Here is a 25,750-nt window from a genome sequence, read left to right as displayed (position 1 = left end):
GTAGCAATCTTCTGTTTGATGACTGTCTTTACTAGTACGTGGCTTTAAACGGCAGCGTAAGCCACGATCTCTTACCTGCCTATTTTAACCTCTCCTCCCGAGCTGTATCTTCAGAAGAATAGTGGCTTGCATGGCGCCATCGTCAACAGCTCGGGGGGTCGGGACTAATGCAGCCTTAGAGGGTATGCTAGATACTTGCTAGCTGGAGATACTTAGACCAGGACACTACCTACGCAGTAACCACAATTAGCAGGCTTCACTTTTTCCATTTGGTACCTAGTAATTCGTGTCTCTCGGATCTTAGCTCAGGGGGTTGGATATCGTATAGATTGCCGAGCTAGGTCTCAATGCAATTGTCTTGCAGCCTCTTTGTCGAATTTGAAAGCAAAATCGTGGCGCTAATTCGTCGATTCGGATATCCGACATGTACTATATGCCTAAGGCGCTACTTGACATCAACACAGTTACATTAATTTGAGGCCGGTTAGATGCTTATTGGTTCACGATGGGAGCCTCATCACCTCTTTACCATCAATACTAGCTGTTCATGAAGCTGCCTCTTAGTGAGGCTATACGGTATACGGATTACAGGCCCTTCCGCGCCACAACGCGAACAATGAAGTTCTTCGGTTTCACAAACCAATAATTGTCGGTATGCCACCCATTCTTAGCTACGTCATCCGAGAGCTCAAAGTCGTAATCGCGAACCAGCCGAGGGATGAGTTTCGAAATCTCGAGGTGCGATATATGTCTGCCGATGCAAGTTCGAGCACCAAGTCCGAACTACGAGTCATAAGTTAGAGGATATATTTGCTGGACAGGCGCAGCCCTTGAGCAAAGAGGAGGAGGAGGGGCAAGGACTTACGGGCATCCAGTGCCTGTTCATGAAGGAAATCTTTTCCGCGTCGTCGGATAGCCACCTCTCCGGCTTGAACGCGTCCGCGTCTTCGCCGAAAACGCGGGGGTTGCGGTGCTCGATCCAGGTGTTGACCCCCACGATCGACTGCGTAAACACATGTTAGATATTTCACTTCCAGAGGCGCAACTAATCTCTAAATAGGTAGGTAAGTACATACACCCTCCGGGAAAAATCGGCCGGCGATCGTGGCACCGCCAGCCGGCACAACCCTTTCTATCGGGAGCCCCGTCGCGGGATGGAGACGAAGCGCCTCCTTAATGACGGCCTGCAGATACGGCATCTCCTGGCTCTGCTTAAACGAGATATCCTTTGAAGCCGTCCCACTGGCGCGCTGCGCCTCCTCGACCTCCTGGCGGAGCTTCGCGAAAGTTTCGGGGTTCTTGAGCAGATAGTACAGGATAGCGGAGAGCGAGATCGCCGTAGTATCGGACCCGGCGACCATGTTGGCCGCACAGCCCTGTATGATGTGCAGCGTCGTGAACGTGTCGGGGTTTTTGTGATGCCTCGCGACGAACTTGGACAGGAAGTCTCTCGACTTGCCCGGGGCTGGCTTCTCGTCTTCGTCCACGACCTTGGCGGGAGCTTGGTGCTCCGCTATGGACTGCATCGTGAAGTTGATCACGTATCCTATGCCGCCGCCGCCGAAACGACTGATTGCGCCGAAGAGGTACGGGTGGGAAAACGGGTAGACGCCGGCGAGGGTTGAGTATATTAGACCATTATTTATGGCCGTCATGAAACCTCCTATGTCCAACCCTTGGTCAAGAAAACCGAGCCGCTTTGAGTAGGTGATGCAACCGACCACGTCGAAGGCATAGCACTGCATCCAATGGGCCATATTTACCGGCAGACCGCTCTGCGACAGCTCTTGCAGCCGCTGGTCGAACAGAGCCGCGCACTCGTCCACGAAGGGCTCGTATTCTACGAGCGACGACATGCTGTAGTCGTTCTGGTACTGCCTGCGGTACTTCGAGTGTTTCAAGATGTCCTGCTCCGCGAACAAGTTCCAGGTATCGGGCCGGTTCCAGGCGCCGTACCAGTCGGACTTCTTGAACTGGGATCCATGGCCATAAATCGTCTTCGTGGCGGTTAGATCGTCGAAACTGTAGCGATTCGGCCCGTATCGAACAATAGGGCCTGACGAAGCGGTTATTGTGGCTGTTCCTTGTGACCTAGATAGGAATACAGGTACGTAGGTAAGTTTAGGAATGCGGACGCACCATATTTCTTATGTAATTCCTTATTAACCACCTCGAAATTCGCCTTTTTCAACGCCCACAAGTACCAAACGTCTGCGAATCTTGCAAGGAAAGGTCCGGGGACAGACCGCAAAGGCGACGTCAGGTGTCTGTACACACGAAGAAGCAGTTGAAAAACACCAAAACAGCCCGCGACCACAACGAGCTTGAAAAGCATGGTAAACATCGTATCTAGTAAAAATGGAACGCCTCTCAGGTATGTGAAGGATACATAACGCCGGCAAAGGGCCTGGATTTAGCCTCCTACACTAAATGGCGGTGTTAAACGGAGACCGAGGTGAGTCGAGATGCCCCATTGCAAAAGGCTATAGCATTCGTCCTTCGTGCTCCGTGTTACACGCCGGTTCCAAGACCGCCAGCGGGGAAGAATCGTGTGAATAGGCACCTCGGACATTCTATCCTACCCGCCGCCGACGCTATCACAAACCTGGGGTTGGGGTCAGTAACTGCCGGTGAGACGTTCACTAAAACTTTAGCATCGGGCACGATACGCGGTAGTTCGGTTACGCTGTATGTGGAGTTTGTGGATCAAATATATGTCACAGACAGTTTCGAAGCAAGTTCGTTAAGACGATCTCCAGGTTATTCACGCCAATAGAAATCGTTTCATTTGGTAATAGGAGTGTCCGAGATTATTATTAATCATTCCTAAACTCCTATGCTCCCACAGACGTATATCCTCGTGGGCTAATGTTCCCTTGTATCTGCCGCATCTGACTTCCGATGCTAGTTGAACTATCGAAGGTTATCATTGTACAACATCCCTCAGGTGAATATGTCGTCTAGTACTGGAGAGATTCGCCCTGGCCTTACTTCACCTTGTGTCTTATGACTCGTCTCTCGGAAATTTGGCGCATGCGATTTACCTTGTTTGGCAGAAGGACAGTCATGATGTTGAATACTCTCTCACTAAGAGTATAATCGCGGAAGCCCGATATCGTCCTACCATTCTGAGTAGCGGAGCTGAGGGCTTAATTTCCATCTCAACTATCATACCGCCGGGCGGCGATGCCTGTATTACCAACCATAGTGTTAGAATTCTATCCGGTACCGCCATGTCCGGGCCAATGGCCTCCTTGCTGATTAGGTTGTCCTTGCATCTGATTCTGTAAAGCGGCGAAAAATTCTGGACTGTAGTATGGGTTTGTTCCTGTTTGTTGTCCTGTAAATTGAGGCGGCGGGGGTGGGACAAAACCTTGCGGGATGTTTTGTGGCCATGGAAAAGGGAATTGCGTGCTGGGTTGTGCATGACCATTAGGTGTACCGTAGAAAGGCAGTGATGGCGGAAATGTTGTGTTGGCAGCAGGAGGTGGCGGAACTGGATTGTAGTTATATTGGTGAGATTGTGGTTGGTAGTCTTGTCCTCTAGGTGGTCTGGGTGGTAGAGGGTGGCCACCTCGCGAATCTCCACGATGACCGCGCCCGCGACCATGGCCCCGTTGACCTCTACCACGGCCACCTCGGAATGGGCCGTTATTCGCATGATTGTTCGTGAATCCACTTTCTGAAGAGGCTGGTTGACCTTGCGCAAAACTCGAAGGCCTTGCTAACTTTCGGTAAGGACCATCATCATCGTCATCATACTGTAAACCACCTGCCGCGGGGAAGGAGGGCGCCTCGGAATGGCTCCCTCGTCCTCCCGCACCACCCTTTCCACCACGGGCCGCCTTCTTCTTAGCTTTCTGCTGTCTTTTATACTCTGCCTCCTTCTCATCGTCCGAGAACTCCATTTCATCATCGCCAGCCTCTTCGTCGTGCCAGTTGCTAGCATCCGTACCTTTCTGTACTCGAAGTGCTTGTGTGAAGACATATGTCGCATGTGAGGGCGGATAGAACACCTTGGTTCCTAGCTCTAGACCAAAGCCCTTAATTTCCTCTTCATTTGTGAACCTTGCAGTATAACGAGGTTGTCTTACATTGCCGATTAAATCCGCTACAGCCGCAATAACGGTGCGATCTTCGGTACAGAGGACTGAGCCAGTATCAACAACTTGGTACTCGCCCGTTGTGTTGGCCTTGATCACGACCGTATTCTCAACAATGTGCTCAACCACGCCTAGTTCGGTAACGGTCATTTCGGGGGTGATGGTAACATCTGGCTTGGGTACTACTTCTTCAGGTAACTCATTCTTAGTCCGAATCTGAGCTCCACTACCGAGTCCTTTAGTTTTCCCCTCGCCTTCGTCATCTGAGCCGCCTTCCATCTCCATCAGAATGCGGGCGGTTTCCTCAGGACCAAGTAACTCATAATTTTTGCCATCTTCCGAGTCGTCATCTGAATCGTCTGAACTGCTTGAATCGGATGATGATGATTCGAGGGGGGAGGAATCTTCTTCCCATTCAGGGTCACCTTGGGTTTCTTGCTCTTGGGTCTGCTCTTGGGTCTGCCCATTATGTTCTACACCATTAGGTTGAGTAGGCGTGGCGCTCACCTCTTGCGGTTGGGGATCAAGACCGCCAAGCAGAGCCTCCAATGCCGAGGTCAACGAAGGGGGACTAGGCGGCGCGTCGGTGATTTGAGCGTCAGCATTTTCTAACTCCTCTTTTCCATTTTCGCCATTTTCAGTAGGCGGTACGTTTTCCACGGGGATGGTAGTGTCAACCTCCATCTCCGTGGAGGGATGAGAAATTACTTGTGAGGTCACTGGTTGAGCATCGTCTTGGGGTCTTGGCTGGTTTTGAGTTGAGACTGGTTCTGACGAAGTCATCAGACCAGGGATCTCAAAGTGACCGGCCATATGTGAGAAAACTGTAAGAATGTTAATTATTTCTTGACCCCAAAATTAGAACATAAGTGTACGAGGAAATAATAGTAAAAGCGACCTACTAGAATGCGACGGACTGGCAAGTGTTGTCCTGGAGTCGCGCTTCTTTCAAGTATTTCTGCCCTTGTATGAATAGAATGGATGTGAATGTCGTGAATGGCACGATAAGGTCAAAAGTACTTGATGCAAGGTGCACCTCAATTTTCTCACAGAAAAAATCTTGAAAGATTGAGTTTTGGATGAACAGGCGCGAACTCAAATCGTTAAAGCATCTGAAAGGTCAATTGAATTCTAGAAAAATAAAGTGGACCCGGAAAATCTTGAGGTACAGTGTAGATTCATAACCCAATCGGATCGAGAGATGAACTTGTACATGGTACTTTATCCCGATAACTATCCGACAACAGGGGTCCTCAAGCAGCCACGAAGCAACGTCATTTCCAATTGGACCCAATTAGCTCTTAGACTTAACTCAACATTTTTAACATACGAAATAAAAGTGTCCGTCTTTCTCCCAGTGCGCATCTTCACCATCCTCAACTGCTTTTATGAACCAGGACCGTCAGGTAAGGCTCTGTCAGTATGCCTCCTACAGATGCCCAGCGGCGGGAGGAATTTGTTCATCCAACCGCACAACATGCTAAAAAGAGGTTTGTTAGAATGAACAAGCTACAAGAGACTACCACAAGCTAATAAACTAATGCAGAGGACCAACGCCGTTCATGATTGAGCCAATAAAGGCCTTTTATGTCTTTCTAATTGCCAATTTCATTGCAGCATTATTTGCACCCATCCAAGATTGCGATGAGACTTTCAATTATTGGGAGCCAACTCATTATCTTTCTCACGGCTATGGCCTGCAGACCTGGGAATACTCGCCAGATTATAGCATTCGAAGTTGGTCTTACATCGCACTACATGCTATAGTCGGTAATATCCGGAGGCTACTACCACAGTCCACGAAGGTATACACGTACTTATTGAACCAACTCTGCATTTCTTCAACAGGGCCGCTCTAACTTTTACAGGTCTCCGAGTTCTACTTTATTCGTTATATCTTGGCATTCGTCTGTTCACTATGCCAAGTACTTCTATTCCGCGTCGTCAGTTTTACCCTGAATCCTCGGATAGGCCTATTCTTTCTGATGGCTACGGTAATGTCGCCGGGAAACTTCCATGCGAGCACGGCCTATCTACCATCTAGCTTTGCCATGTACACCACTCTACTGGGGACCGCCGCATTCATGAATTGGAGAGGTGGAATCAAGACCTCCTGGGGTATCTGGTGGTTTGCCGTCGGCGGTATTTTGGGATGGCCTTTCGCATCCGCCCTATGTGCCCCATTCTTAATTGAAGAGGGTATCTTTGCTGTTGTTGCCCTGTTGAGAGATCGCCAGCGTTTCTACGAAGCTGTTGTCCGAGTCAGCAGAGGTGTCATTGCTGCTCTCCTTCTTCTTGTAGGTCACTCCGCCCTTGAAATTCTGGGGTTTAGTTCTAACACGTCCAGGCCGGTGATACTGCTATAAACACTTTCTTCTACAAGAAGGTGGAAGTGGTCTCGTGGAACATAGTCAAGTATAACATATTTTCCTCGACAGGGGGTCCGAATCTCTATGGGACAGAACCGTGGACGTTTTACTTCCGGAATCTTACCATCAATTTTAACATGTGGTTTATTCTCGCCTTGCTATCTCTGCCGCTATTCCTTATACAGAAAGCATTTTCTGCGAAACAGCATGGATTTCAATCAGGAATACGCACCGTTGTATTCCTTTCCCCCTTTTACATGTGGCTTGGCATATTCACCATTCAGCCACATAAGGAGGAGCGATTCATGTACCCTATGTATCCATTTGTTGCTTTGAATGCCGCCATAGGATTCCACATCCTCTTGTCAGGGTTTGGTAATTCCGACCCGAAGACTCTCATTGGAAAGATCCCAGCACGTCTAAAGCTTCTAACCGTCGTGGGCGTGCTGTTTCTATCTTTGAATATTGGTATAGCTCGCATTCTCGGCGTGTTCTTGGCCTACTCTGCGCCTCTTAAGCTCTACCAACCACTTGGAGCAGGCGTATTCGGCCAGCAGGGTCTAGGCGGACGTGGCGATCACGTCTGTTTCGGAAAAGAATGGTACCGCTTCCCCAGCTCTTACTTCCTACCTCGAGATATGCATGCAAAGTTCATTCGGTCAGAGTTCCGCGGACTACTGCCCGGAGAATTCTCCGAAGCGCGAACTGGCTTTGGCTTCTGGAGTGGCACATGGTTACCAACCAAGGGCATGAACGATCGTAACGAGGAGGACATGAGCAAATATGTGGACATCAGACAATGCTCATTCTTGGTCGATACACAGTATCCGGAGAATCATGACCCCCTACCGCCAAATGAGCCGGATTACATTGCTGACGAGGAGAACTGGGAAATCGTCAAGTGCGAACCTTTTCTCGATGCGGGACGAACCCATCTTGTAGCGAGAGTACTCTGGGTGCCCGATTGGAGCTTCGTGCCCGAGAAATTTAGAAGGAAATGGGGACAACATTGCTTATTGCAGAGAAAGGGATGAACTAAGGCTCTTGGCCTGGGCACCTGTTTTCGCGCTATGAGTGGCGGAGTTGAATACTGTAAGCGAATTGAATAAATGATCAACACAGCTGAACATCTTACCCCTCGATTTTGACCTTCCTCGACCAATGACTGCTGGTAATCTGTTAGATGCGTTTAAAATGCCGTCGACATGGCTGAAAATAATGTATCTAAGGATGTGTCAGGCGGTAAAAGGCGGGATAATAATAAGCAGCTTATAGACGGGGCTTTTGCCCCGTAATTACCTTGCGTTGACGCGTATTAACAACACAGACATACAGGCATCACCGATATTTCAGCAAACCCCATTAAGGGCTTTCTGCACATAACCAGTCACATACATAACCTGAGCTCTGGCTTTTTCGGTCGGATTTAATCGTGGTTTGTCAAGCTGCGTTGCGTTCTAGGCGGTCTGATCTCAGTCACATACGCGTCAAGTATAGTGCCGTACGTACCTCCTCAGGTAGGATGTAACCCTCCTGTTGGAGATAGAATTTAATTGATTTTATAGTGATCAATTTGCTCCATTTCTTCCTACATTGGACATTAATAAAAACTATATTACCGAGGCTGATGCCTGAACATGTTTCTTAAAACATTTGTTTCGATTGCCAAACGCTGTCAATTTAAGCTTGAAATCTTATCTAGCCACCCAAGGACTCGGAATGTCCAGCGTTGATCAAAGAAGATCATTGACAACCTCGGTGTTGCGATCCATGTCACCACGCTGGAATTCTGGAGACTGACAGCGACGATCAACTGCCCTAACAGGGTCAAGGATTACGAATCGCGACGAGTATCAGACGCTACCCATCGCTACCTAGTGGGATGGACACTTCAGATTAGAAGGAAGGGAATCCGATGAGCCAGGCATGCCTATTTGTCTGAAAATAGATTTAAGAAATGAGCGACTTAACCCTTTTGGATCATGCAACGTTAATGCCTGCGACCAGAAACCGGCTTGCCTAGTTGGTTATGACAGGGCTTGGCCAGATCTAAGGGACCTAGGGGCTTGGACGGCTGCATCTCCCATACCCCCCTGGAACCGTGCCATCGCCAACGCACCGCTCGAACGACTGCGACTTTTGCTTTCTTTTTCTCCCAAATTTCAAAGGATCGCGAGCTACCTGTCCCAATTGGATAGGTAAACGGACGGCACATTACCAGCCGATCCTACCTACCCCAGGTCCTGCCTATTACGACCTTGGGCCAACCTCTGCGCCATGTGCTGCTTACTCGTTGCCCTTACCAGGGCCCAAAGCGTGGTTGTCGCTAATTGGGCAGACGGTCGTTGACAATGTTTCAACTTCTGAAGCCACACCGCGCTGGCAATTGTACCTTGCGTACTGCGTATAGGAACGCTAGGGAAAAGGCCGAATAATGCCGAATACACTCGCATTCCTGGATCTCTTATAAATTACAGCCGCCATGGCTTGCGAAACAAAAAACGCGTGTCTGAAAGGATGCACTTGTTGCACTCGTGCAGTTCCTATTGACTCAGACAACCTGAATAGCTCGCTTTGACAGCTGCCATGAAGAGTCTTCTCCTTTCCCTGGGCGCCGGCTTGGTCGCGGGACTTCCATCTCAGCACAATGTTCCCCGGGCTATCGAAGAGCTACCCACACTCGGTTTGGCTAATATAACTAAGATCGACATGGCCACCCCCAGTGGCCTCAAGCACCGGGCCTTATATGGTCCGTTCATGGGCGTCGACTTCCCAGACCCCAGTCTAATATATGGCGACGGCTCGTGGAAAGCCTACGCGACATCGTCCAATGGCAAAGTCATACCCGTCGCCACTTCCTCTGACACCCTGTCCTGGACGCTTACCACCACCGACGCTCTGCCGGACCCCGGGTCGTGGGTTGACCCAGATGATCAGAGTGTTTGGGCGCCAGATGTTCAGAAGAACGTATGTTTCTAGGATTCGCAGTATCGCGTATTCCAATGACACAATAAGAATTTGGTAGGCTAACTACATACAGGATGCCGGCACGTACGTGATGTACTACACGGCGCACCAAAACGGCGGCAACCACTGCATCGGCGTCGCCACATCAGCAACGGCCGTGGGCCCATTCACCCCGCAGAGCAGCCCGCTGATCTGCGACGCGGCCGGCGGCGGCGTGATCGACGCGTCGGGCTACGACGACGGCACGGACCGGTGGATCCTGTGGAAAGTCGACGGCAACAGCCTCGGGGGCCTGACGACGTGCCAGAGCGGGACGCCTTCGGGTTCGTACGAGTCGACGCCGATCATGATCCAGAAGATGGCGCGGGACGCGATGACGCTGGAGGGCACAGCGACGACGATCCTCGACAACGAGGGCGCGTCCAACGACGGCGTGGTCGAGGCGCCGTCGCTGTACCAGATCAGCAGTGGGGAGTACGTGCTGTTCTACAGCGCGCACTGCTACTCGAGCGACGACTACGACGTCGAGTACGCCTTCTCGAGCACCATCGACGGCAGCTACACTAACCGCGGCATCCTCATCCGGACCGCCGACAACAAGGGCGTGTACGGGCCGGGCGGTCTGGATATCGACCCCAACGGCAAGAACGTGGTCTTCCACGGCCGGTTGGCTGCGAACGAAGGCGGGAGCGGCGCGAGGGAGCTGTATAGTGCTGAGCTGACTATTAGCGGGACGTCGATTTCGGGGGTTTGATTGGATGGGGGTGGCGTTTATGTTTGGGATGAGTACTTTTTTGCATTTTATCGTATTCATTTGAAAGGAGACGTGGTACATATGTGACGACCTGGAGAAAACTTCTTGTATATATTTTCACTCCCCTTCTATATATGGAGTGAGCTTTTGTATATTCAACATTGACCTTGGTATATAGTAACTCTGTGAAATCACGACAAAAATTGCACGATAGATGGTCTGGTGTGCTCTATGAGCTGCTTCTGAGTAACTCCGACTCCGATTCTGACCTTCGTCTATTATACCATCTAATAGATAAGTAGGAGGACATGAACCGGACGAATTTCGTACCGAGCCACGCCTCGGCTTGAGATCCATCGATTATAGCGAGTGCAATTTGGAGTCCTTGGTCCAACGACGGAACTGCTTCCCCCAGAGAGTAAAGGCACACAGCCCAAGGATGGAGAAGCCAATCGTGAGGGCCATCATCATTAGAACGGGCTTGATATATCCTGATCGTGCTGCCCAGTCGTTGAAGAAAAATATCATGCCAAACTAGGTGTTTTCCATTAGGTCAGGGTCAAGTTGAGTGGATCGTGTGTACCAAGGCGGTGCGCCTGCGGAGAGGAGATAGATGAGTGAGTAAACTTACCCCGAATGTGTTTTTCACAATGGTGGCCGCAATCATGACTTCCCCGGGCAAAGTCTTGTACTATAATTCACCAGAGTTAGCAATAGTTTCCTCAATTCTCATATCGTCAATGTAATTAAGAATAGTCATTCAGGGGTGGGAATCTCTTCGTGGGATCATAACGCAATTCTCGCCCATTCCCACTCACGACACAAAACCGACTCGCAAAAGGGGGCAAAAAAGCGCCATAGAAAGGGAACAACGGAAATGGACGACTCACGCTATCCACAGCATACGCAATAGCAACCGCCGGAATGCCCACAACCTGCAAGCCAACCAACGTATACCCAACAATAACAACCGCCTCCCAGGGCCACGCGCGCTGGTATCCCACAGCCACGACCGCCATACCGGCCACATTAGCACAAATATACGGCATTAGGGCGGGGAGCCTCATCTCGGCCTCGAGCACGCCGGCGTTCTTCCGCGCGCGGCGCAGCGCGATGCGGTCCGACAGCGGGCCGGCCGTGACCAGGGCCACGGCGGCGCCGGCCACGAACGCGAAGTTGACGAAGCCGATCTGGGCCGGCGTGAACAGGTACGGCGGCGCGCCGAACACCTGCGCCGACGTCAGGTTCAGCGCCAGCAGCGAGTTCGCCGCGAACCCCATCGACAGCGACGCCCACGCCACGATCGGGAAGGTGAACAGGATCTGCATCGGGGACGCCACGTCGCGGAGCAGGGTCGAAGCTACGCTTTGGTCGTTGCGGTGCGGGGTCGAGGGGCCGCTGGAGCTGGAGCTGGAGCTGCTGTTGTTGTTGTACGAATGCCGGAAGCGCAAGCTTTTGCGCATTGGTAGTAGGGAGAACTGCGCGCGGGAGGGACGCCCGGTGGCGCGGTGGTGCGCGGTGGTTAGCGTGTTCGCGATCTCGGTGCTGGAGCTGGAGGACCCGCCGTTTTCCGACTTTTCGGCGACGGCGCCGGTGTTGGAGACGCGGACGTTGATTACGGTCGAGTCGCGGCTGGTTGAGGGTCGCGCGGGAGCTGGCCGGTCGTACTTTGTCTCCGGGTGGGCGACGAGGAGGAAGATGAAGCTTGCCTTGGGTGGGTTAGATACATGACGTACATTGGAATATAGGGGACGCGTAGGGAGAACTTACACCTTGCAGGATGGTGCAAACCCAAAACTGCAAGATTGGTGTTAGTATGTTTGAGATTTAGTTTTCAGGGTGGGTTTAAAGACTTACGAACCACCTCCATGAGATCTGGGAGGCGATGGCGCCGGAGATGATAGGCCCGATGAAGAGTCCGAGGAAATATGCCCAACTAAATAGAAGTGATAAGTACATCCTTTCGTCGGTAGGTATATTTAACAGACGTCAAATCCCACTCACAAATACAGAGCCATACTACTGCCTCTCTGATGCTGAAACAGTAGATCAGCAACAACCATAGGCATGATACTCTCATTCGCAGCGGCACCGAGTCCAGAAATAACACGCGCGCCTAGGAAGCTCGGATAACTCGTAACGAGACCCTGCCAGATGTTGGCTAGGATGCAAATTAGGCCGCAAACCAAGACGACGGGACGTCGCCCCCACAGGTTTGCAGCGGGCACGATGAGGAAGTTGGCGTAGCCTAAGGTGATGGCCGCGGCGCCGAATAGCATGTTGACTTCGGGTAGCGTCTTGTGAAACTCCTCTTCGAAGATGAGCGAAAGGGGCGAGATGGCCATCGGCGTCATGATGCTCACGAACACAAAGACAAACTGGTTGAAGATGATAACAGTCTTCCATGTCATGTTCCAGTTCTGTAGATGGTATTAGACGCTGTTCACTTTATGACATAATATGGACTCTAGTATGAGGGCTCACAAGAGGATCGTCTGGGCTGGAAGTCGGTTGCGGGATGAGCACGACCTCACCGGGTGTCGTATTCTCGCCATTGTTCCCATCGGTGAAGATGATGTCAGTGCCCGGAATGATATCCGGCTTCTCGGTTTCTGCCATCGCTTGCTAGTTGTTATTTCATATAGTGACTACGAACTGTAACGTCTTAATGCGCACGTCCTTGAAAGGTCTGGTAACCAGCTACACGGGATGATATAAAACGGGCATCCTCGCGTGCGTGAAGCGTGGGCGGAAGCCGTTATCTTATGGCATTTTCAACATTTAGGGTTGCGCACCATATTCCTCCCTGCTCAAAGGATCGACTGTTCTTGTTGTCTTAAGTTTGCCTGCTCGCACAAGCGCCACCTAGGTAGTTTCAGTTCGAGTCAATCCCTAAGGCCGAAGCTCGCGGCTTATCATATTCAACCATATCAGAGATCCCGATATAGTACGTAAGCGCGTGGGTAATATCCCGAAGCCCAGACCTGTCCGGACTTTCCCATCGCGGTGTCAAACCTCGACGTCCACAACATGGCGTACTTGTTGCCGGACGAAATCTGCACTATATTCTGCGAGCCGCGAACTTTCCGACGTAGTGGGACCAGCAAAGTGTAGATATTTGCCTTAGTGTCAGCCACAATGGCGAAGTGCCTTTTGGGGGTCTTAGAGACCCGCACCGGACGTCCGGGCCCTGTTTGGCTCTGAATCAGAATCGCCTATATTGCGTACAATACAACGATAATTGAAGATGCTTACCTTATCTAGGGGCGCAAAGTTTTTCTTCCTGGCAGGATTTGCATCCGTTTTACTTCTTCAAGTCGTAATCATGTTGTAGAGCTAACTACCTACCTATGTGAGTCGACTATTATTAGATGCACAAACTCTCTGGCTTTTGGTACCGAGTATTATCTTCAAGCCAACGGGAATACTAGGTATATTTTCGTGCTGACGCCAATGTTTGTTTTTCTATTCTGGCTTGGATTCTTCCATCCCTACCTACTGCCAAGTAGGTAGGCGGTGTTCTAGAACTTGGGTGAATGGTGGTGCTAACCTGTCTTAGACTGACCAAGCTTGCGGTAACGGTATGTCTGGCATCCACCGCAAACTATTGCTGAATAGCCAAAGCTTATAATCGAGCATACACGATAACGGTGGTGTGGTGCGAAACAAGCTCACTCGAATTTCCAATTCATTTTTTTTTTAAATCATATCTTTTGCTGAAGCAATTCTATCAGTAATGTAGCTGACGGTTTACCACGTTGATGAGCGGCTGCCCGGTAGCTAACTTCTCGAGATTAAGCTCCATAAGATGCAGTAACCTCCCGAAGAGAGCATCTGTCTTCCAGCTAATATGAGGGGTTATGATCAGATTTGGAGCTTTCCATAACGGATGATCGCTGGGGAGCGGCTCCGGATCCGTGACATCGAGCGCGGCGCCACGGATCTGCTCTATCTCTAGAGCCTTGATAAGCGCGTCTTGGTTAATATGACCGCCGCGCGCAATGTTCGCGACGAACGTCTTTTTCTTGCTTAGGATTTCGAACTGCTCATGCGAGAGAATTTGCCGTGTTTCAGAAGTGAGCGGCAGGCTGATGACCAACAGATCGAGATCCTGCCCTAGGAAATTATTTACATCCTCCTTGGCCGCGCCGTGGAACCACTTCGCCGGCAGGAGCCCGTCCGGGTCGCCGGTACCCGGCACGCAATAACTGTCGTCCTTTCGTGATTCGGGTGTCGCTCGCTCGCTGCGCGTGTAAGCATAAACCTCCATGCCCAAGACTTTAGCTAATCGTGCGCACTGCCTCCCAATCGCGCCATATCCCAAAATGCCTCTGCAACGGAGCGAAGCGTCAATATTAAAGTCCTTATTGATGTGGCGGCTATTCATATATGCTTACATTCGCATGCCCGTTGAATCTTGGACCTTTGCGGTAAAGGGAGACTGCCAAGTTCCCGTTTTCATGTTCGCGGCATAGGTAAGGAAGGCATGTTGATGCATGAGCCACGCACCTATGACCCATTCCGCAATCTGCGTTCTTCACATGGTGTTAGCCTAAACCTGAGGATATCTGCTAAGAACGGCGCGAGAGTTCTCTGCAGGACAGCAGATAGAAAACCAGCGTCGACTCACGCGTGGCAGCCATTAGAAGTGGCAAATGTGACCCTATCGTCTTGGTATATCGCATGTCCCGGCCATCGATCGATTCCCGCAGTGGTAAGCTGCACGAAGCGGACCTTGGATAGGAACTCCGCCGGAGGCGGCATGAATGTAGCGAGCAAAGTCACGCCGTCCCACTCCTTGGCGTCGAGGTCTTCAGCCTTCGGCGGAACGAGCGGGCTAGCCGATGACTTGACCCATCGTACTTGAAGACCCTTAAAACGCTTGGTGATCCGTCCCACGAATCCCGTTGAATCCGGATACGGAGCGAATATTAAGAAGACATCGTTGCTTAGAGACGTAATCTCTCCTCCAGTTTCCTCTGCTGCAGACATTGTTGTTGATCTAACTAGGTCCCCGAGGTTCCGGTACGATATTCGCTTTAGACGAGATGAGATTCAGCGTTATTCAAGTGCTTTGACTACCTTCCTGGCGACCACTATTTAGTTAAAACTTCGCGTCGTTTGAACTTTTCTTTGTGGTATGACGACTGTATACTTCAGAACAAAGGGAAAATACGAAGCAAATGCAGTCGCTGGATTAACAATCTATTTGTATCCCGAGCTCCAAAACTCACTGGACCCTCTTTTGATGCAACCGAGGAGAGCATTTCTGCTCTTCACGTATGTAGGTAGGCTGGATACGCAAGTAAGCTTCGCAGCTGTGCCTCTTTCAAAGCGCTGTCCTGCAACCGACAAGTTAGCTCGCCCCGCTAAATCGGATCGTCATCGTGCCCCTGACCTGGCGCAACCTGGTTAAATCCGATATTGTACATTAACGCCGAAGCCACCAGTGCGATACAGCCGGAATGAATAAAAGAGGCAGAACTCCTTAATTATGGTTCTACTAATTAGCAATTGTACATGTATATGGCGTTGGTACTGTTAGATGAACCATTCGGCCTAATCGGATCAAGCAATCGGTAACGCCAACGCATGCCCAGGAGCTAAATCAAACCCATTTTCAAGTCCATAATACAGTTACTCTCCTTTCATCTGAGTGATGCCGTCTGCAGCAGTCTCGACAACCTGGAATCCGGCAGCGTTACCGGCACCCCTGGCCGCTCGATCGAAGGCCTCATCGCTCCGATCACAGAGAACATCGATATCCTCGTCGCTCAGAATCCGATCTCCTCCGGAGTGTTGATATTCTTCGCCGTCCTTTAACAACAAGGATTGGAGAATATCCTTGTCTATAACCTCGTTACTATCGAGTTTTTGGCCCATCGTCCTGAACCCCCCCTTTTTGATGACAAGTTTCTCTAGCCTGCGCTTCGCGTCGGCGCTCATGAGAAGCTCTTCCTCGACGGTTCCTTTTGTCGCTAATCGGTAGACGACAACAGGGCGTGTCTGACCGATTCGGTGAGCGCGATCTTGGGCCTGTAGATCTTGTTGGGGGTTCCAATCGCTGATCCAAGTGAGTTAGATAATCTCCTCTGTAACCGGGAGAAGAAAGTGAACTTACCTATCAAACAGGATCACCGTATCCGCACTCGCTAGATTGATACCCTGACCGCCCGCTCTTGTTGACAGCAAGAATATCTTGAAATCGGGGTCTTCATTGAATTCCTTGATTTGCTGCTTTCTGTCCTCCTGGGCAACTCCCCCGTCAATACGGCATACATTCCATCCGCGCAGCTCAGCACAGTAGTCGTGCAATATGTCTAATTGGGTTTTGAATTGAGAGAATATCAAAACTTTATGGCCACGTGCGAAAAGCTCTGGAAGCAGCCTGTCTAGAAGAAGCATCTTTCCAGACGCTGTCACAATGCTCTCATCTATGGGTACTTTGTCGTCGAACGTCCACGGGTTGTAAAAGTTATGGGGACTGTTACACACAAGCCTTAACTGCATGATGGGGTTTCCTAGTTTCTTATCCGCGATTTGAAGCTTGGCCATTTCAAGTGTAGCAGCTCGCTCGATTTCCTCTTCATCCCGAAGGTCTTCATCTGAGTCATCGTCTTTGGCGGCAAGCTCGGCAGCTAGTTTTGCCTCAAATTCATCATCATCGAGCCTATCATCATCGGAGTCATCTGGCACCTTGTATGAGGCACGGGTCCTACGTGGTCGGCCTCGGATACTGCCGGCTGGAGTAGATTGTCGGCTCGATTTGCTACTCTTTGGAGACGAAGCCTCATTCGTAGGTGGAACTTTCCTCTTGCCGGTCCCTTTAACCTGAGACGCAGGAGAACAGTCTTTGGGTGTTGCTTTCAAAGTTGACACCCCTTTCTTACCCATCATCATTGAAAACGCATTTTTTGCTGATGGAGATGGTGCTTGGCTCGCATTCGTGCTAGTCGCACGTGACGACTGGCGACTCGACTTCCTAGAGCTGGGACTGTTACGAGTCTCCGTTAACCGCTCGACGACCTTGTTTTCCAAGTAAGTCCTGGTATCGGTTTTCTTGTCTCCGATTACATTGTAAAGGTCTGTCTGTTCTTTAGTCATTGGAGCATATAGGACATACTCTCTCTTCTTCGGTAGGTAGTTGGCTACATCTGCCTTGATTCTACGAAGTAGCAACGGCTGCAAAACTTTGTGGATCTTGGAAACGAGATCTTGGCTCTCTTTGTCCTCAATGAACTGTGTGGTGCCTTCTTCGTCTTGTAGATCGCTGAAATCAAACCATACTTCGAATGCTTCCCAATCAAGAAAAGTCTCCGGCATTAAGAAGTGGAGGAGGGACCATAGCTCCTTGAGATTGTTCTGGAGAGGCGTTCCTGTTATAAGAAGTCGAGTGGCCGATTTGAACTGTTGCAATTCTCTGAAGAGTTTCGCATCGGCATTTTTCATTCGGTGACCCTCATCCTATTTTTTGTTAATCATTAGAAGCATGACTACTACTCTGAGATACTCACGACTACGATGAAAGCCCAGTCGATCTTCGAGAGGCTGGCACGGTCTCTGAGAACCATTTCATAGCTAGTACAAACCACTGGAAATCGTTGCGAAGGACGGCCTTTCTGATAGTTTCTCATAATCTTGTTGCGGAAGATTTCCTGACGTTCTTGTGGAGTGCCATGATACATTACGAATGGTATTGTCGGAGTCCATTTATGGAATTCGTCTTGCCAATTCGACAAGGTACTTAACGGGGCTATTATTAGGTGAGGACCGAAATAGCTCTCCTGTTCTCTGAGTAAGGCAACAAGTGAGATGACTTGGATCGTTTTTCCTGATATTCAGTTAGCTTGAAAGGCATGGATATAAGCTAGTTGATGGCAGGTAGATAATCACCTAGTCCCATTTCATCAGCTAGGATGCCACTTAGTCCCTGCAAGCATATCTCATACATCCATGTGAGGCCTTCTAGTTGGTAATCTCGCATAGTTCCGCCGCTCATGATTTTAGGCTGTTGCTTCAATTCTAAGCCAGCATCTGCCAATGCTTGGTTATCAAAGTCGCGACCGACACGACCCAGAGCCTTTGTTTTCTGAGTGAGGATATCACTAAATATCCTACTCTTGCGAAGAAGTTCGTCCAATTCTTTCGCCTTGCGTGCGCGTTCTTGGGGTGATAATTGAACCTTCTTGCGCTTCCTCTTAGCGGCCAGTCGCTTTGCTTCAGCTCTGGTATTCTCATCTCGAGCTTTCTTCTCTTCATTGAGCATCTGCTGCTCTGTGAAGGTTGAGGCGACACCCATTTTTACGTTATCTAAGTCGTCCGCCTGAGGAGGTGATGAGGGAGCACTAGTAGGGAGTCGAGATGAGGAGCGGAGGGAATCGACGTCTGAAGACGATGAAGGGGCCATCCCCAAAAGAAATATGGATTACGTGGGTTAGTGGGATAACTAGGATTAAGAAAAAGCAAAAGTTACAATGATGTTATTTTGGATCATGACCCAAAAGAAAAGTCAACGCTAAGAACATGCGATTTGAAGATAATAGAGGAAAAATAGAGAAAATGATGATTTCACAACTAAGTAGCGTATGTACTGTACTAATCTGCTAGGTTTAGCGCGTCAGAGGCGTTCCCGGCACCCCGGACGACGCGAGTTAGCTGCGTTATCACGCGTTAAGTAGCGTGGGGACATGGACGAAAACGTCAGTCGACAGGGGTCGCGTAAAGGGGTACTTCCCTTAAGTACCCACCCTGCAAATGATGTTGCACAGTCCAGACAGCCGCAAACTCCGCAAGTCCGTCCCAAGGTTGGTAAAGTTCTCCACTAGACTAACGTGCTGCAGGCCCGCTTTTTCTACTTAGTCATCCTGTCCCACAGCCTCTCCGGCAACCTTATCTCCAAACATTCCATCATTCGTAATCCTAAATCTACATATACCAACTTCCAAGATCCACCCAACAATCGCATAATTCATCCTCACGACAAATTCGCGATCACAAACCACGGATTACCTGCCGAGATTATCAAGATGGCGGCTACTGGCCAGAATTTCTACGAGCTTTATCGACGAAGCAGGTACAGCAGCAGCTTTTGTTGACTGTTATCATTTAGATCTGCGCTGACAACATTTGTGTAGCGTCGGTACCGCTCTAACTGATACCCTCGACGATCTGATTACCGAGCATCGGATAGATCCCCAACTCGCCATGAAGATCCTAGCCAACTTTGACCGCGCCATAACAGAGGTGCTTCAAGACAAGGTCAAAGCTCGTCTGACGTTCAAGGTAAACATTCTTGCATTTGCCTAGACAGTGGCAACCTTGCGACAGTAGCTAACCACTGCTTTTCATCCGATTCTATAGGGTAGTCTCGATACCTACCGATTCTGTGACGAAGTCTGGACTTTCCAACTTAAGAACGTGACTTTCAAGATGGAGAATGGCGGACAGGTCGTTCAGGCAGACAAGGTCAAGATAGTATCTTGTACCGCGAAGCCCGCCGGAGCTGCCGCATAGAAGCATTGTATCGCTCTTTCCGAAATTTGCGAGAGTCGACATCCTCGTTTCCCACGGTCGACGCACGTCCGATGAGGCGATATCGGAGGCCTTGTACTTTTACATCACGACACACCATGCGTCTATGAACATGCGTATAAGAGGATGATTTCACACGCTCGGCCATCTTTCTGGTGCCTTTCACTTTCCTACCTTTCCTACGACTTCAATACGACTTCGACGACAATCCATGACCAAAGTCAACAACATCAGATTTCTCAGGAAGCTCTGAATGTGAATATGGGTCAAAGATCTAGATTGGAAGGTGGCATCATTGTGTAATTATGGTTTATTTCTTTCAAGGCGAACATTCACGGACATCGGCATGCGGTGACGGAATACATCACGAATGGTTTTCACGGCGTTCTACGGAAACGGACAACCTCAGATTGTACTGCCACTGCACTAACAATCGGGATTACGCATTGCATTTTCGCTTAATAAAAAGCATTTATGCCCACTTCTGAATGCGACTACTAAATGTGACTACGCGCATGAGCTAAGTAATTGGTGTATGTGATTCCTTCTCCAATAGTGCCATAGCATACGTTATGCATGTGACAACCCCCAGGATTGCATGATGCTTTGTCACTTCTAGACCGGTAATGATAGCATTGTGATTAATAGGCTTATGTGACATTGGCCAACAAGTCGTCACATCCAGTTTGATTCACAAGTCTATTGTGAACTTAGGGATCGAAAAAAGCAACCACCTTGGGGGCAACATCGTGATCCCCCACGTTATAGAAATATTGGAGATACGCGGGACAGATCATGACCCTAAGATATACGCGAGTAGAAAGAAAAAGCAACACCGAGGGCAAGAAAGATCACTCTATGTGGGTAGAAAAAGAATAAATGACCATTCATCCACATCTATTCAGAATGAGTTCCCACATATACAGTTGGGTATCAACCTCCGAGGCTAGTCCAGGAACGGAATTTAACAAGAGGAATCTTCGCTCTATTTCCGCTTGAGCCCTCAGCTCAAATTCCCCAATAGAGGCACGTCCTCGTCATCATCCTTCTCCACAGGCAGGATCCCTTCCTGCGGCGTGGAGCTAGACCCACGGCCTCGCTCGGCTGCTGATACATCGTCGTGACTGTGGCTGTGATTATGCTCGTAATCGTCATTACCATTGCCATTATCACCGTCATCAGCAGCATCTCGGAATTCGACCTCCTCGGCCCCGGCACCTGCCTCCGTCCCGCTGCTCTCCTCCTTGGTCTCGCGCCCGATGATCACGTTGCCGGCAACCAGCATCGCGGCGCCGACCCACCACAGCGGGGGCAGGGCCTCGGCGAAGATAAGCAGGCCCAGGAGCGCCGTAATCATAAAGTTTGTCGACGTGTTCATGATGGAGACCTGCGTCGTCGACTGCCCCTTGGCAAGGGCCTGCGTGAAGAGCGACCACATGATCCCGTTGAAAACTAGGTTAAGACCGAAGAAGGACTAAACCGAAGGGAAAAGATAGGTAGGTTAGTATTTCTCGCGCTGTATCCTAGGAAGCTAATGCTTTTTAAAGGGAGGAGGGAGGCAACGACGTTGGAGTTGTGTGAGGATAGGCTAAAAAAAGGAGAGGCTTACAGAGCGCACGACGACCTCAACTACCTTTTCTAGGTCTTTTAGACCAAGGGACCCGGAGATCCCCTGGGCTATGTGAGTGGAAAGCTCATTGGTAGTTCTGTGAATGGGTTTGGGTTAGCCTTGAGCTGAGCCGAACCGAGTTGGAGTATAGATTATGCTTTTAGGTCCTCTTGAAGCTAAGGTGTAACACAGCAGGTATGAATATAGCTTCAGCTAAATTAAAAGTCATGACCACTGGAATAGTTATGGTTGTAGAGAGACGAGATAAGAACAAAGAACAGTTCATGGCACTCTAGGATAGAATAGATGAGTACCTGCAGAATGGGCATTGCGAGGCTTACAACTTAGCAAAGACGCCATTAAAAGCAGCGCAAGCGCCGCTAGCAATTGCGAACACGATCCACCGGTTCCTAGCCGTCCAGGAAGACATAATTAGATCGTCCTCTAGACTATCATCGCTCTTAGTAGTCCTAATGCCCGCCTTCTCTTTGGCGGCTACAGCAACGGGCGGTTTCTTCCTTTGGCGAACGGAGGAGCTAGCGGGTGTAGTCGAAGAAGAATGCGTGGTGGTATTGGTATTAGTAGTAGTTTGAGTTTTCCGGGGCCGGGACATTGTGGATTAAGGTGTGTAGAGATCCGGATACGTCGGGGTGTGGTACCTGTCTACTAAGCGGGTTGTAGTAAATACAAAGATAAAAACAAGCGCCGCCTGACTGGAAACCGGGACCAATGGAATGTGACACGGGTCGGTTTGGCACGCCGAGGTGTTTCAGCTTATGGGGATCTGGTATATCCTCTTTTAGAAGCGATTCAAGATTTTCTGGCTATTTCTTATCGTGAGTGCGTGGCCTTTTTGTCTTGGCATTACGAATCGGGCGATCAGGGCGATTACCTGCAGCAGATATACGTCTTGTGCTCCACAGTGTATGGGCAAGTAGACATACAACGATCCCTTGCCTGCATATATATGTACATCAATGACTTTTGACATGGTCAGGACCTGATCATGTTCCTGCAGCGAACGAAACAAGATGATTGCTCGAAGCAACAGCCTGACCCGCTGTTCGACGCCAACTAGCGGCCGTTAGTTACATCGCATGATACGGGGTTTTGTTGTGGATGGTAGCACCGTGGACCGTGCGGCCCGCTGCCGTCATCCATCCGCCGTGAACCGAGCCACAACGGTTCGGTGTATTCTCCGGTTGCACCTTGTGTCAGACGGGGCAATTTTCCCAATAACCGGAGGGTGGTATTTACTAAAGGGAGTTGGATGCCTCGTGCGTTGGCTTCGTTACATGGACGAATGCGATTAATTCTGAAACAAATCAAATAACGCTGCAAGAAATGCTTGGAACCATAAATTGAACAGGTACTACGATTAAATGCCAAATATGACACCGTATTTACCACTACCTGTTCTCCAACTCGACACCGTCAATGTCAGCTACATCCTCATCACCATCCATAATCTGGCCATTGCCATTCCCTCGCCCTAACGGCCGCCTATCTTCTGCTTCACCCCCTAGCCTTATACGTCCACCACTGACGCTCGACACCTTTCCGGAAAACCATCCGGCAACTCTGTTCATTACTCCCCAGAGCTTTTCATATCCCTCGGCGATCTCGTGATCATCGCGCGGGTTCTCAGCCGCTTCCGCCTTGAACTGATATCTAAGACAGTCCTTGGCCGTAACTAAGCCACAGAGTCGGCCGTGATGCTCGATCAAGATCACGCGTGGCCCGATCTTGCGAAAGAGCTCCATCACCGTCTCGAGTGGCAGCCGTGGGTGGACTGTTACCGGCGTCGCGTCTACATATCGGCTGAAATCGATAGAGGTCGATGAAAGGCTGTAATCTGCGTTGCTAATAGTGACGGTAGGCGTGATAGGCGTGACTGAGTTCAAAGCTGGCGCTGGCGAGAAATTGCATTTAGCTTCTGGACTGATTGTGATCGAGCGCTCGCGGCGTAGACGATCAATTGCGTAACGCAATTCGGTGCGTCCGATGTAGCCGACAAGAATCCTTGTCGTCAGGTCCTCGACTATAGGGAAACCCTGATATTTGGGCTGCTTCAGCAGGTCTTCGATAGATTGTAACGTCATTCCATGAATAGGAATGGCGACTACATCGTTAGTCATAGCCGTTGACACCGGAACACCAAAATTGTGTTCCTCTTTATTGTCGAGGAATGGAAACCCGCTAAACCAAATCATCCGGTCAGCAATACCCCCTTTGCCAAATAGGTCAGACACCGCCTTCGTGACACCAACCACAATCATGGTAGGTAAGATATAAGTCAGAGCTCCCGTGAGCTCGAACATGATAACGACAACTGACACCGTGATATGCATGATACCACTGAGCGCAGCAGCGGCTCCCAGGAAAGCATACGTCCCGGGTGTGATACAGGGCACATCCGGTTGACAAGCGGCGAAAAAGGCACTATCCGGATGGGCGTGGTAGATGGCTTGCATTATGATGCCAACAGTTCGGCCGAAGGATGCCCCAACAGCCATAGATGGCACGAAGATACCAGCTGGTACTTTGCATCCGTACGAGATAATCACTAGGAATATGCGAATTATGGTCGCAAGGGTTAGTGACATAATGTTTGACCACCGCCTGTCATTATCGCAGAGCCCTTGGTAATCTTCAGTCCCTTCGCATTCCAAGAACAGGATTTCCATGCTCTCCGACATGTCGATCCGGAGAAACACATTGGGGTAGCAAATAATGGCCGTCCCCATGGCCAGCAACGTAGCTTCTAGGACCGCCCATTTTGTTAGGTACTTCTTTCGGAATGCCTGAGCCCGTAAGTTCCACTTGATCACGAATGCGCCGTATAGACCGCCGAAGATGCCGATGAAGATATATGGAACGGTTTCGAAGAAATGCCACGATCGGTCATACTTAACTTGGAACATGACTAGCTGGCCAGTCCTGAAGGGGTTCATCGCCGCGAGGACCGCTGTGGCGACGAGGGCGCAGAAGTAACTCCTCCACATAGTTTTCAATGGGAAATAGTTAGACATCTCTTCTAAAGAGAATAGCACACCTCCAATAGGACTGCCAAAAGCGACTCCTACACCGGCCGCGGCGCAGGCGCTAAGAATCTCTCGCGTCTTGGATGCATTTCGCTTATACTTGTCAAACATCCTCGAGATGACATTGCCTGTACATACTGCATAATGCACGCTGGGACCCTCCTTGCCGACTGAGAGACCCGAAGCGATAGCTAGTGGTAGCGCAATGGATTTGATGAGCAAAGTCCAGAATCCTAGAAATCCCTTCATGACAAAGCCAGCGATAATACACTTGATCTCCGAAATGCCTGAGCCAGCAGCATACGGTGCGAATGATTTGACAAGGACGGCCGAGGTAAAGGCAAATATGGTCTAGAGGGTTTAGTTTCGAGGCGGTGCATATAACATCAGGGGATAAACAAGCTTACCGCAAACATGATGTACAGCGCATAGTTGGCGGGTTCGAATGATGTCCAACGATGCCAGTGGTCGCATCCATTGTCCTCACCCCAACAACAGAAGTTTTCGTTCAGGTAGAAAGCAGTCGTGCAATAACCCATCTTTATGTCGGATAACCATTCAGTAACGATATTGAGAAAAGCGGCATTTAAGCCGATGGCGGCCCCTATGAGGGTTACCACAATCCACCCTTGCGCAGCATCGTAGGACTCCCGGAGCTTATATCTCCATGACACCTTTCCATTGTCGAAGCGCGCATGTCTTTTTCGCCTTGTCCTCCTGCGTAATCTTTCTTGTGCCGCATCCTGTACCCAGTCTGTGTTGTTGGTGTCAATATTCGTTCACGGGAAGTTAGCTTTAGGGGTTCGTCAATGCGCATACCTATAGTGGTGAAGTCCTATTAACATATTAGCTCGAAGCGCGACCAGAGTGCTACAACTGCTTCGGGGAATTGGGATACCTCATATCTTTTGATTTCAGCTATTTCTTCTTCTATTTGTTGTTCTCTCGGCGCATTGTTCCCAGTCACCTCCCCACGCTCAGCAGTTGATACAGCGATCGACAATCTAGAACTAACAGAGGGTCGGCGGGATAGCTGTGGGTGGGTGACGGAGAAGGAGGTTGTACGGGAAGACATTAGTCTTAAGGGAGGTCGTGACCATTCTCAGCTATTCGGTAACAGGAATACTGAATACTAAATAATTCAGATGCGACTTGCGCAAGTACATATGCAAACGAGGGTGAACGACTGATGGTGAATTTGAAGGTTTAATGTTGAGCAAGTTACGGATAGAAGCAATCAATTGCTGCTACTACGTAATCGCCCTTGAGGCTGATGAGCAGGGGTCCTTGGGCTAGTGCAGCCAAGCAGCTTCCCAGCCTGTCAGTTGCACAGTCTAACATGTACCGTGTTGCGATCCCCTATCAGATTTATG

General features: G+C 49.9%; 10 protein-coding genes across 10 annotated transcripts; 3 read left to right on the top strand and 7 right to left on the bottom strand.

Moving 5' to 3' along the window:
- F4807DRAFT_467770 (cytochrome P450) lies at positions 1–2,344 on the bottom strand (the record flags this gene model as incomplete). Its single annotated transcript, XM_048002531.1, has 4 exons — positions 1–783; positions 866–1,003; positions 1,077–2,056; positions 2,140–2,344. The coding sequence occupies 4 exons, from the start codon at positions 2,342–2,344 to the stop codon at positions 586–588; spliced, it is 1,521 nt and encodes a 506-aa protein (XP_047854104.1). The 3' UTR covers positions 1–585.
- Positions 2,345–2,777: 433 nt separating this feature from the next.
- F4807DRAFT_97608 (NAF1-domain-containing protein) lies at positions 2,778–5,191 on the bottom strand. Its single transcript, XM_048003728.1, has 2 exons — positions 5,006–5,191; positions 2,778–4,927 (listed from the first exon to the last, which is right to left on the bottom strand). The coding sequence occupies exon 2, from the start codon at positions 4,914–4,916 to the stop codon at positions 3,219–3,221; it is 1,698 nt and encodes a 565-aa protein (XP_047854103.1). The 5' UTR covers positions 4,917–4,927; positions 5,006–5,191; the 3' UTR covers positions 2,778–3,218.
- Positions 5,192–5,386: 195 nt separating this feature from the next.
- Positions 5,387–7,981, top strand: F4807DRAFT_427235 (glycosyltransferase family 22 protein). Its single transcript, XM_047998139.1, has 4 exons — positions 5,387–5,593; positions 5,650–5,908; positions 5,972–6,400; positions 6,451–7,981. Exons 1-4 carry the CDS (start codon positions 5,526–5,528, stop codon positions 7,504–7,506), a joined length of 1,812 nt encoding a protein of 603 aa, XP_047854102.1. The 5' UTR covers positions 5,387–5,525; the 3' UTR covers positions 7,507–7,981.
- Positions 7,982–8,866: 885 nt separating this feature from the next.
- On the top strand, positions 8,867–10,252 carry F4807DRAFT_97520 (glycoside hydrolase family 43 protein). Its single transcript, XM_048003727.1, has 2 exons — positions 8,867–9,439; positions 9,513–10,252. Exons 1-2 carry the CDS (start codon positions 9,059–9,061, stop codon positions 10,191–10,193), a joined length of 1,062 nt encoding a protein of 353 aa, XP_047854101.1. The 5' UTR covers positions 8,867–9,058; the 3' UTR covers positions 10,194–10,252.
- Positions 10,253–10,413: 161 nt separating this feature from the next.
- Positions 10,414–13,335, bottom strand: F4807DRAFT_97483 (MFS general substrate transporter). Its single transcript, XM_048003726.1, has 7 exons — positions 12,678–13,335; positions 12,198–12,613; positions 12,051–12,129; positions 11,964–11,990; positions 11,084–11,902; positions 10,825–10,884; positions 10,414–10,727 (listed from the first exon to the last, which is right to left on the bottom strand). Exons 1-7 carry the CDS (start codon positions 12,810–12,812, stop codon positions 10,554–10,556), a joined length of 1,710 nt encoding a protein of 569 aa, XP_047854100.1. The 5' UTR covers positions 12,813–13,335; the 3' UTR covers positions 10,414–10,553.
- Positions 13,261–15,581, bottom strand: F4807DRAFT_97475 (uncharacterized protein). Its single transcript, XM_048003725.1, has 5 exons — positions 15,428–15,581; positions 14,824–15,279; positions 14,591–14,728; positions 13,449–14,524; positions 13,261–13,383 (listed from the first exon to the last, which is right to left on the bottom strand). Exons 2-4 carry the CDS (start codon positions 15,183–15,185, stop codon positions 13,924–13,926), a joined length of 1,101 nt encoding a protein of 366 aa, XP_047854099.1. The 5' UTR covers positions 15,186–15,279; positions 15,428–15,581; the 3' UTR covers positions 13,261–13,383; positions 13,449–13,923.
- A 106-nt stretch (positions 15,582–15,687) lies between these two features.
- Positions 15,688–18,763, bottom strand: F4807DRAFT_427226 (SNF2 family N-terminal domain-containing protein). Its single transcript, XM_047998138.1, has 4 exons — positions 18,087–18,763; positions 17,708–18,024; positions 16,315–17,657; positions 15,688–16,257 (listed from the first exon to the last, which is right to left on the bottom strand). Exons 1-4 carry the CDS (start codon positions 18,598–18,600, stop codon positions 15,831–15,833), a joined length of 2,601 nt encoding a protein of 866 aa, XP_047854098.1. The 5' UTR covers positions 18,601–18,763; the 3' UTR covers positions 15,688–15,830.
- A 341-nt stretch (positions 18,764–19,104) lies between these two features.
- Positions 19,105–20,205, top strand: F4807DRAFT_427223 (transcription initiation factor IIA gamma chain). The gene is made up of 3 exons (XM_047998137.1): positions 19,105–19,266; positions 19,328–19,475; positions 19,554–20,205. The coding sequence occupies exons 1-3, from the start codon at positions 19,220–19,222 to the stop codon at positions 19,704–19,706; spliced, it is 348 nt and encodes a 115-aa protein (XP_047854097.1). The 5' UTR covers positions 19,105–19,219; the 3' UTR covers positions 19,707–20,205.
- A 143-nt stretch (positions 20,206–20,348) lies between these two features.
- Positions 20,349–22,254, bottom strand: F4807DRAFT_427220 (uncharacterized protein). Its single transcript, XM_047998136.1, has 4 exons — positions 22,226–22,254; positions 21,675–22,157; positions 21,334–21,430; positions 20,349–21,198 (listed from the first exon to the last, which is right to left on the bottom strand). Exons 2-4 carry the CDS (start codon positions 21,944–21,946, stop codon positions 20,728–20,730), a joined length of 840 nt encoding a protein of 279 aa, XP_047854096.1. The 5' UTR covers positions 21,947–22,157; positions 22,226–22,254; the 3' UTR covers positions 20,349–20,727.
- A 348-nt stretch (positions 22,255–22,602) lies between these two features.
- F4807DRAFT_427219 (chloride channel protein) lies at positions 22,603–25,613 on the bottom strand. The gene is made up of 4 exons (XM_047998135.1): positions 25,276–25,613; positions 25,197–25,212; positions 24,785–25,131; positions 22,603–24,728 (listed from the first exon to the last, which is right to left on the bottom strand). Exons 1-4 carry the CDS (start codon positions 25,450–25,452, stop codon positions 22,743–22,745), a joined length of 2,526 nt encoding a protein of 841 aa, XP_047854095.1. The 5' UTR covers positions 25,453–25,613; the 3' UTR covers positions 22,603–22,742.
- Positions 25,614–25,750: the final 137 nt, after the last annotated feature.

The sequence above is a fragment of the Annulohypoxylon truncatum genome (assembly GCF_022578515.1).
Source record: "Annulohypoxylon truncatum strain CBS 140777 unplaced genomic scaffold F4807scaffold_17, whole genome shotgun sequence".
NCBI lineage: Eukaryota > Fungi > Ascomycota > Sordariomycetes > Xylariales > Hypoxylaceae > Annulohypoxylon > Annulohypoxylon truncatum.
Note: the sequence above shows the minus strand (reverse complement) of the source record. Positions and strands in the feature narration are given on the sequence as shown.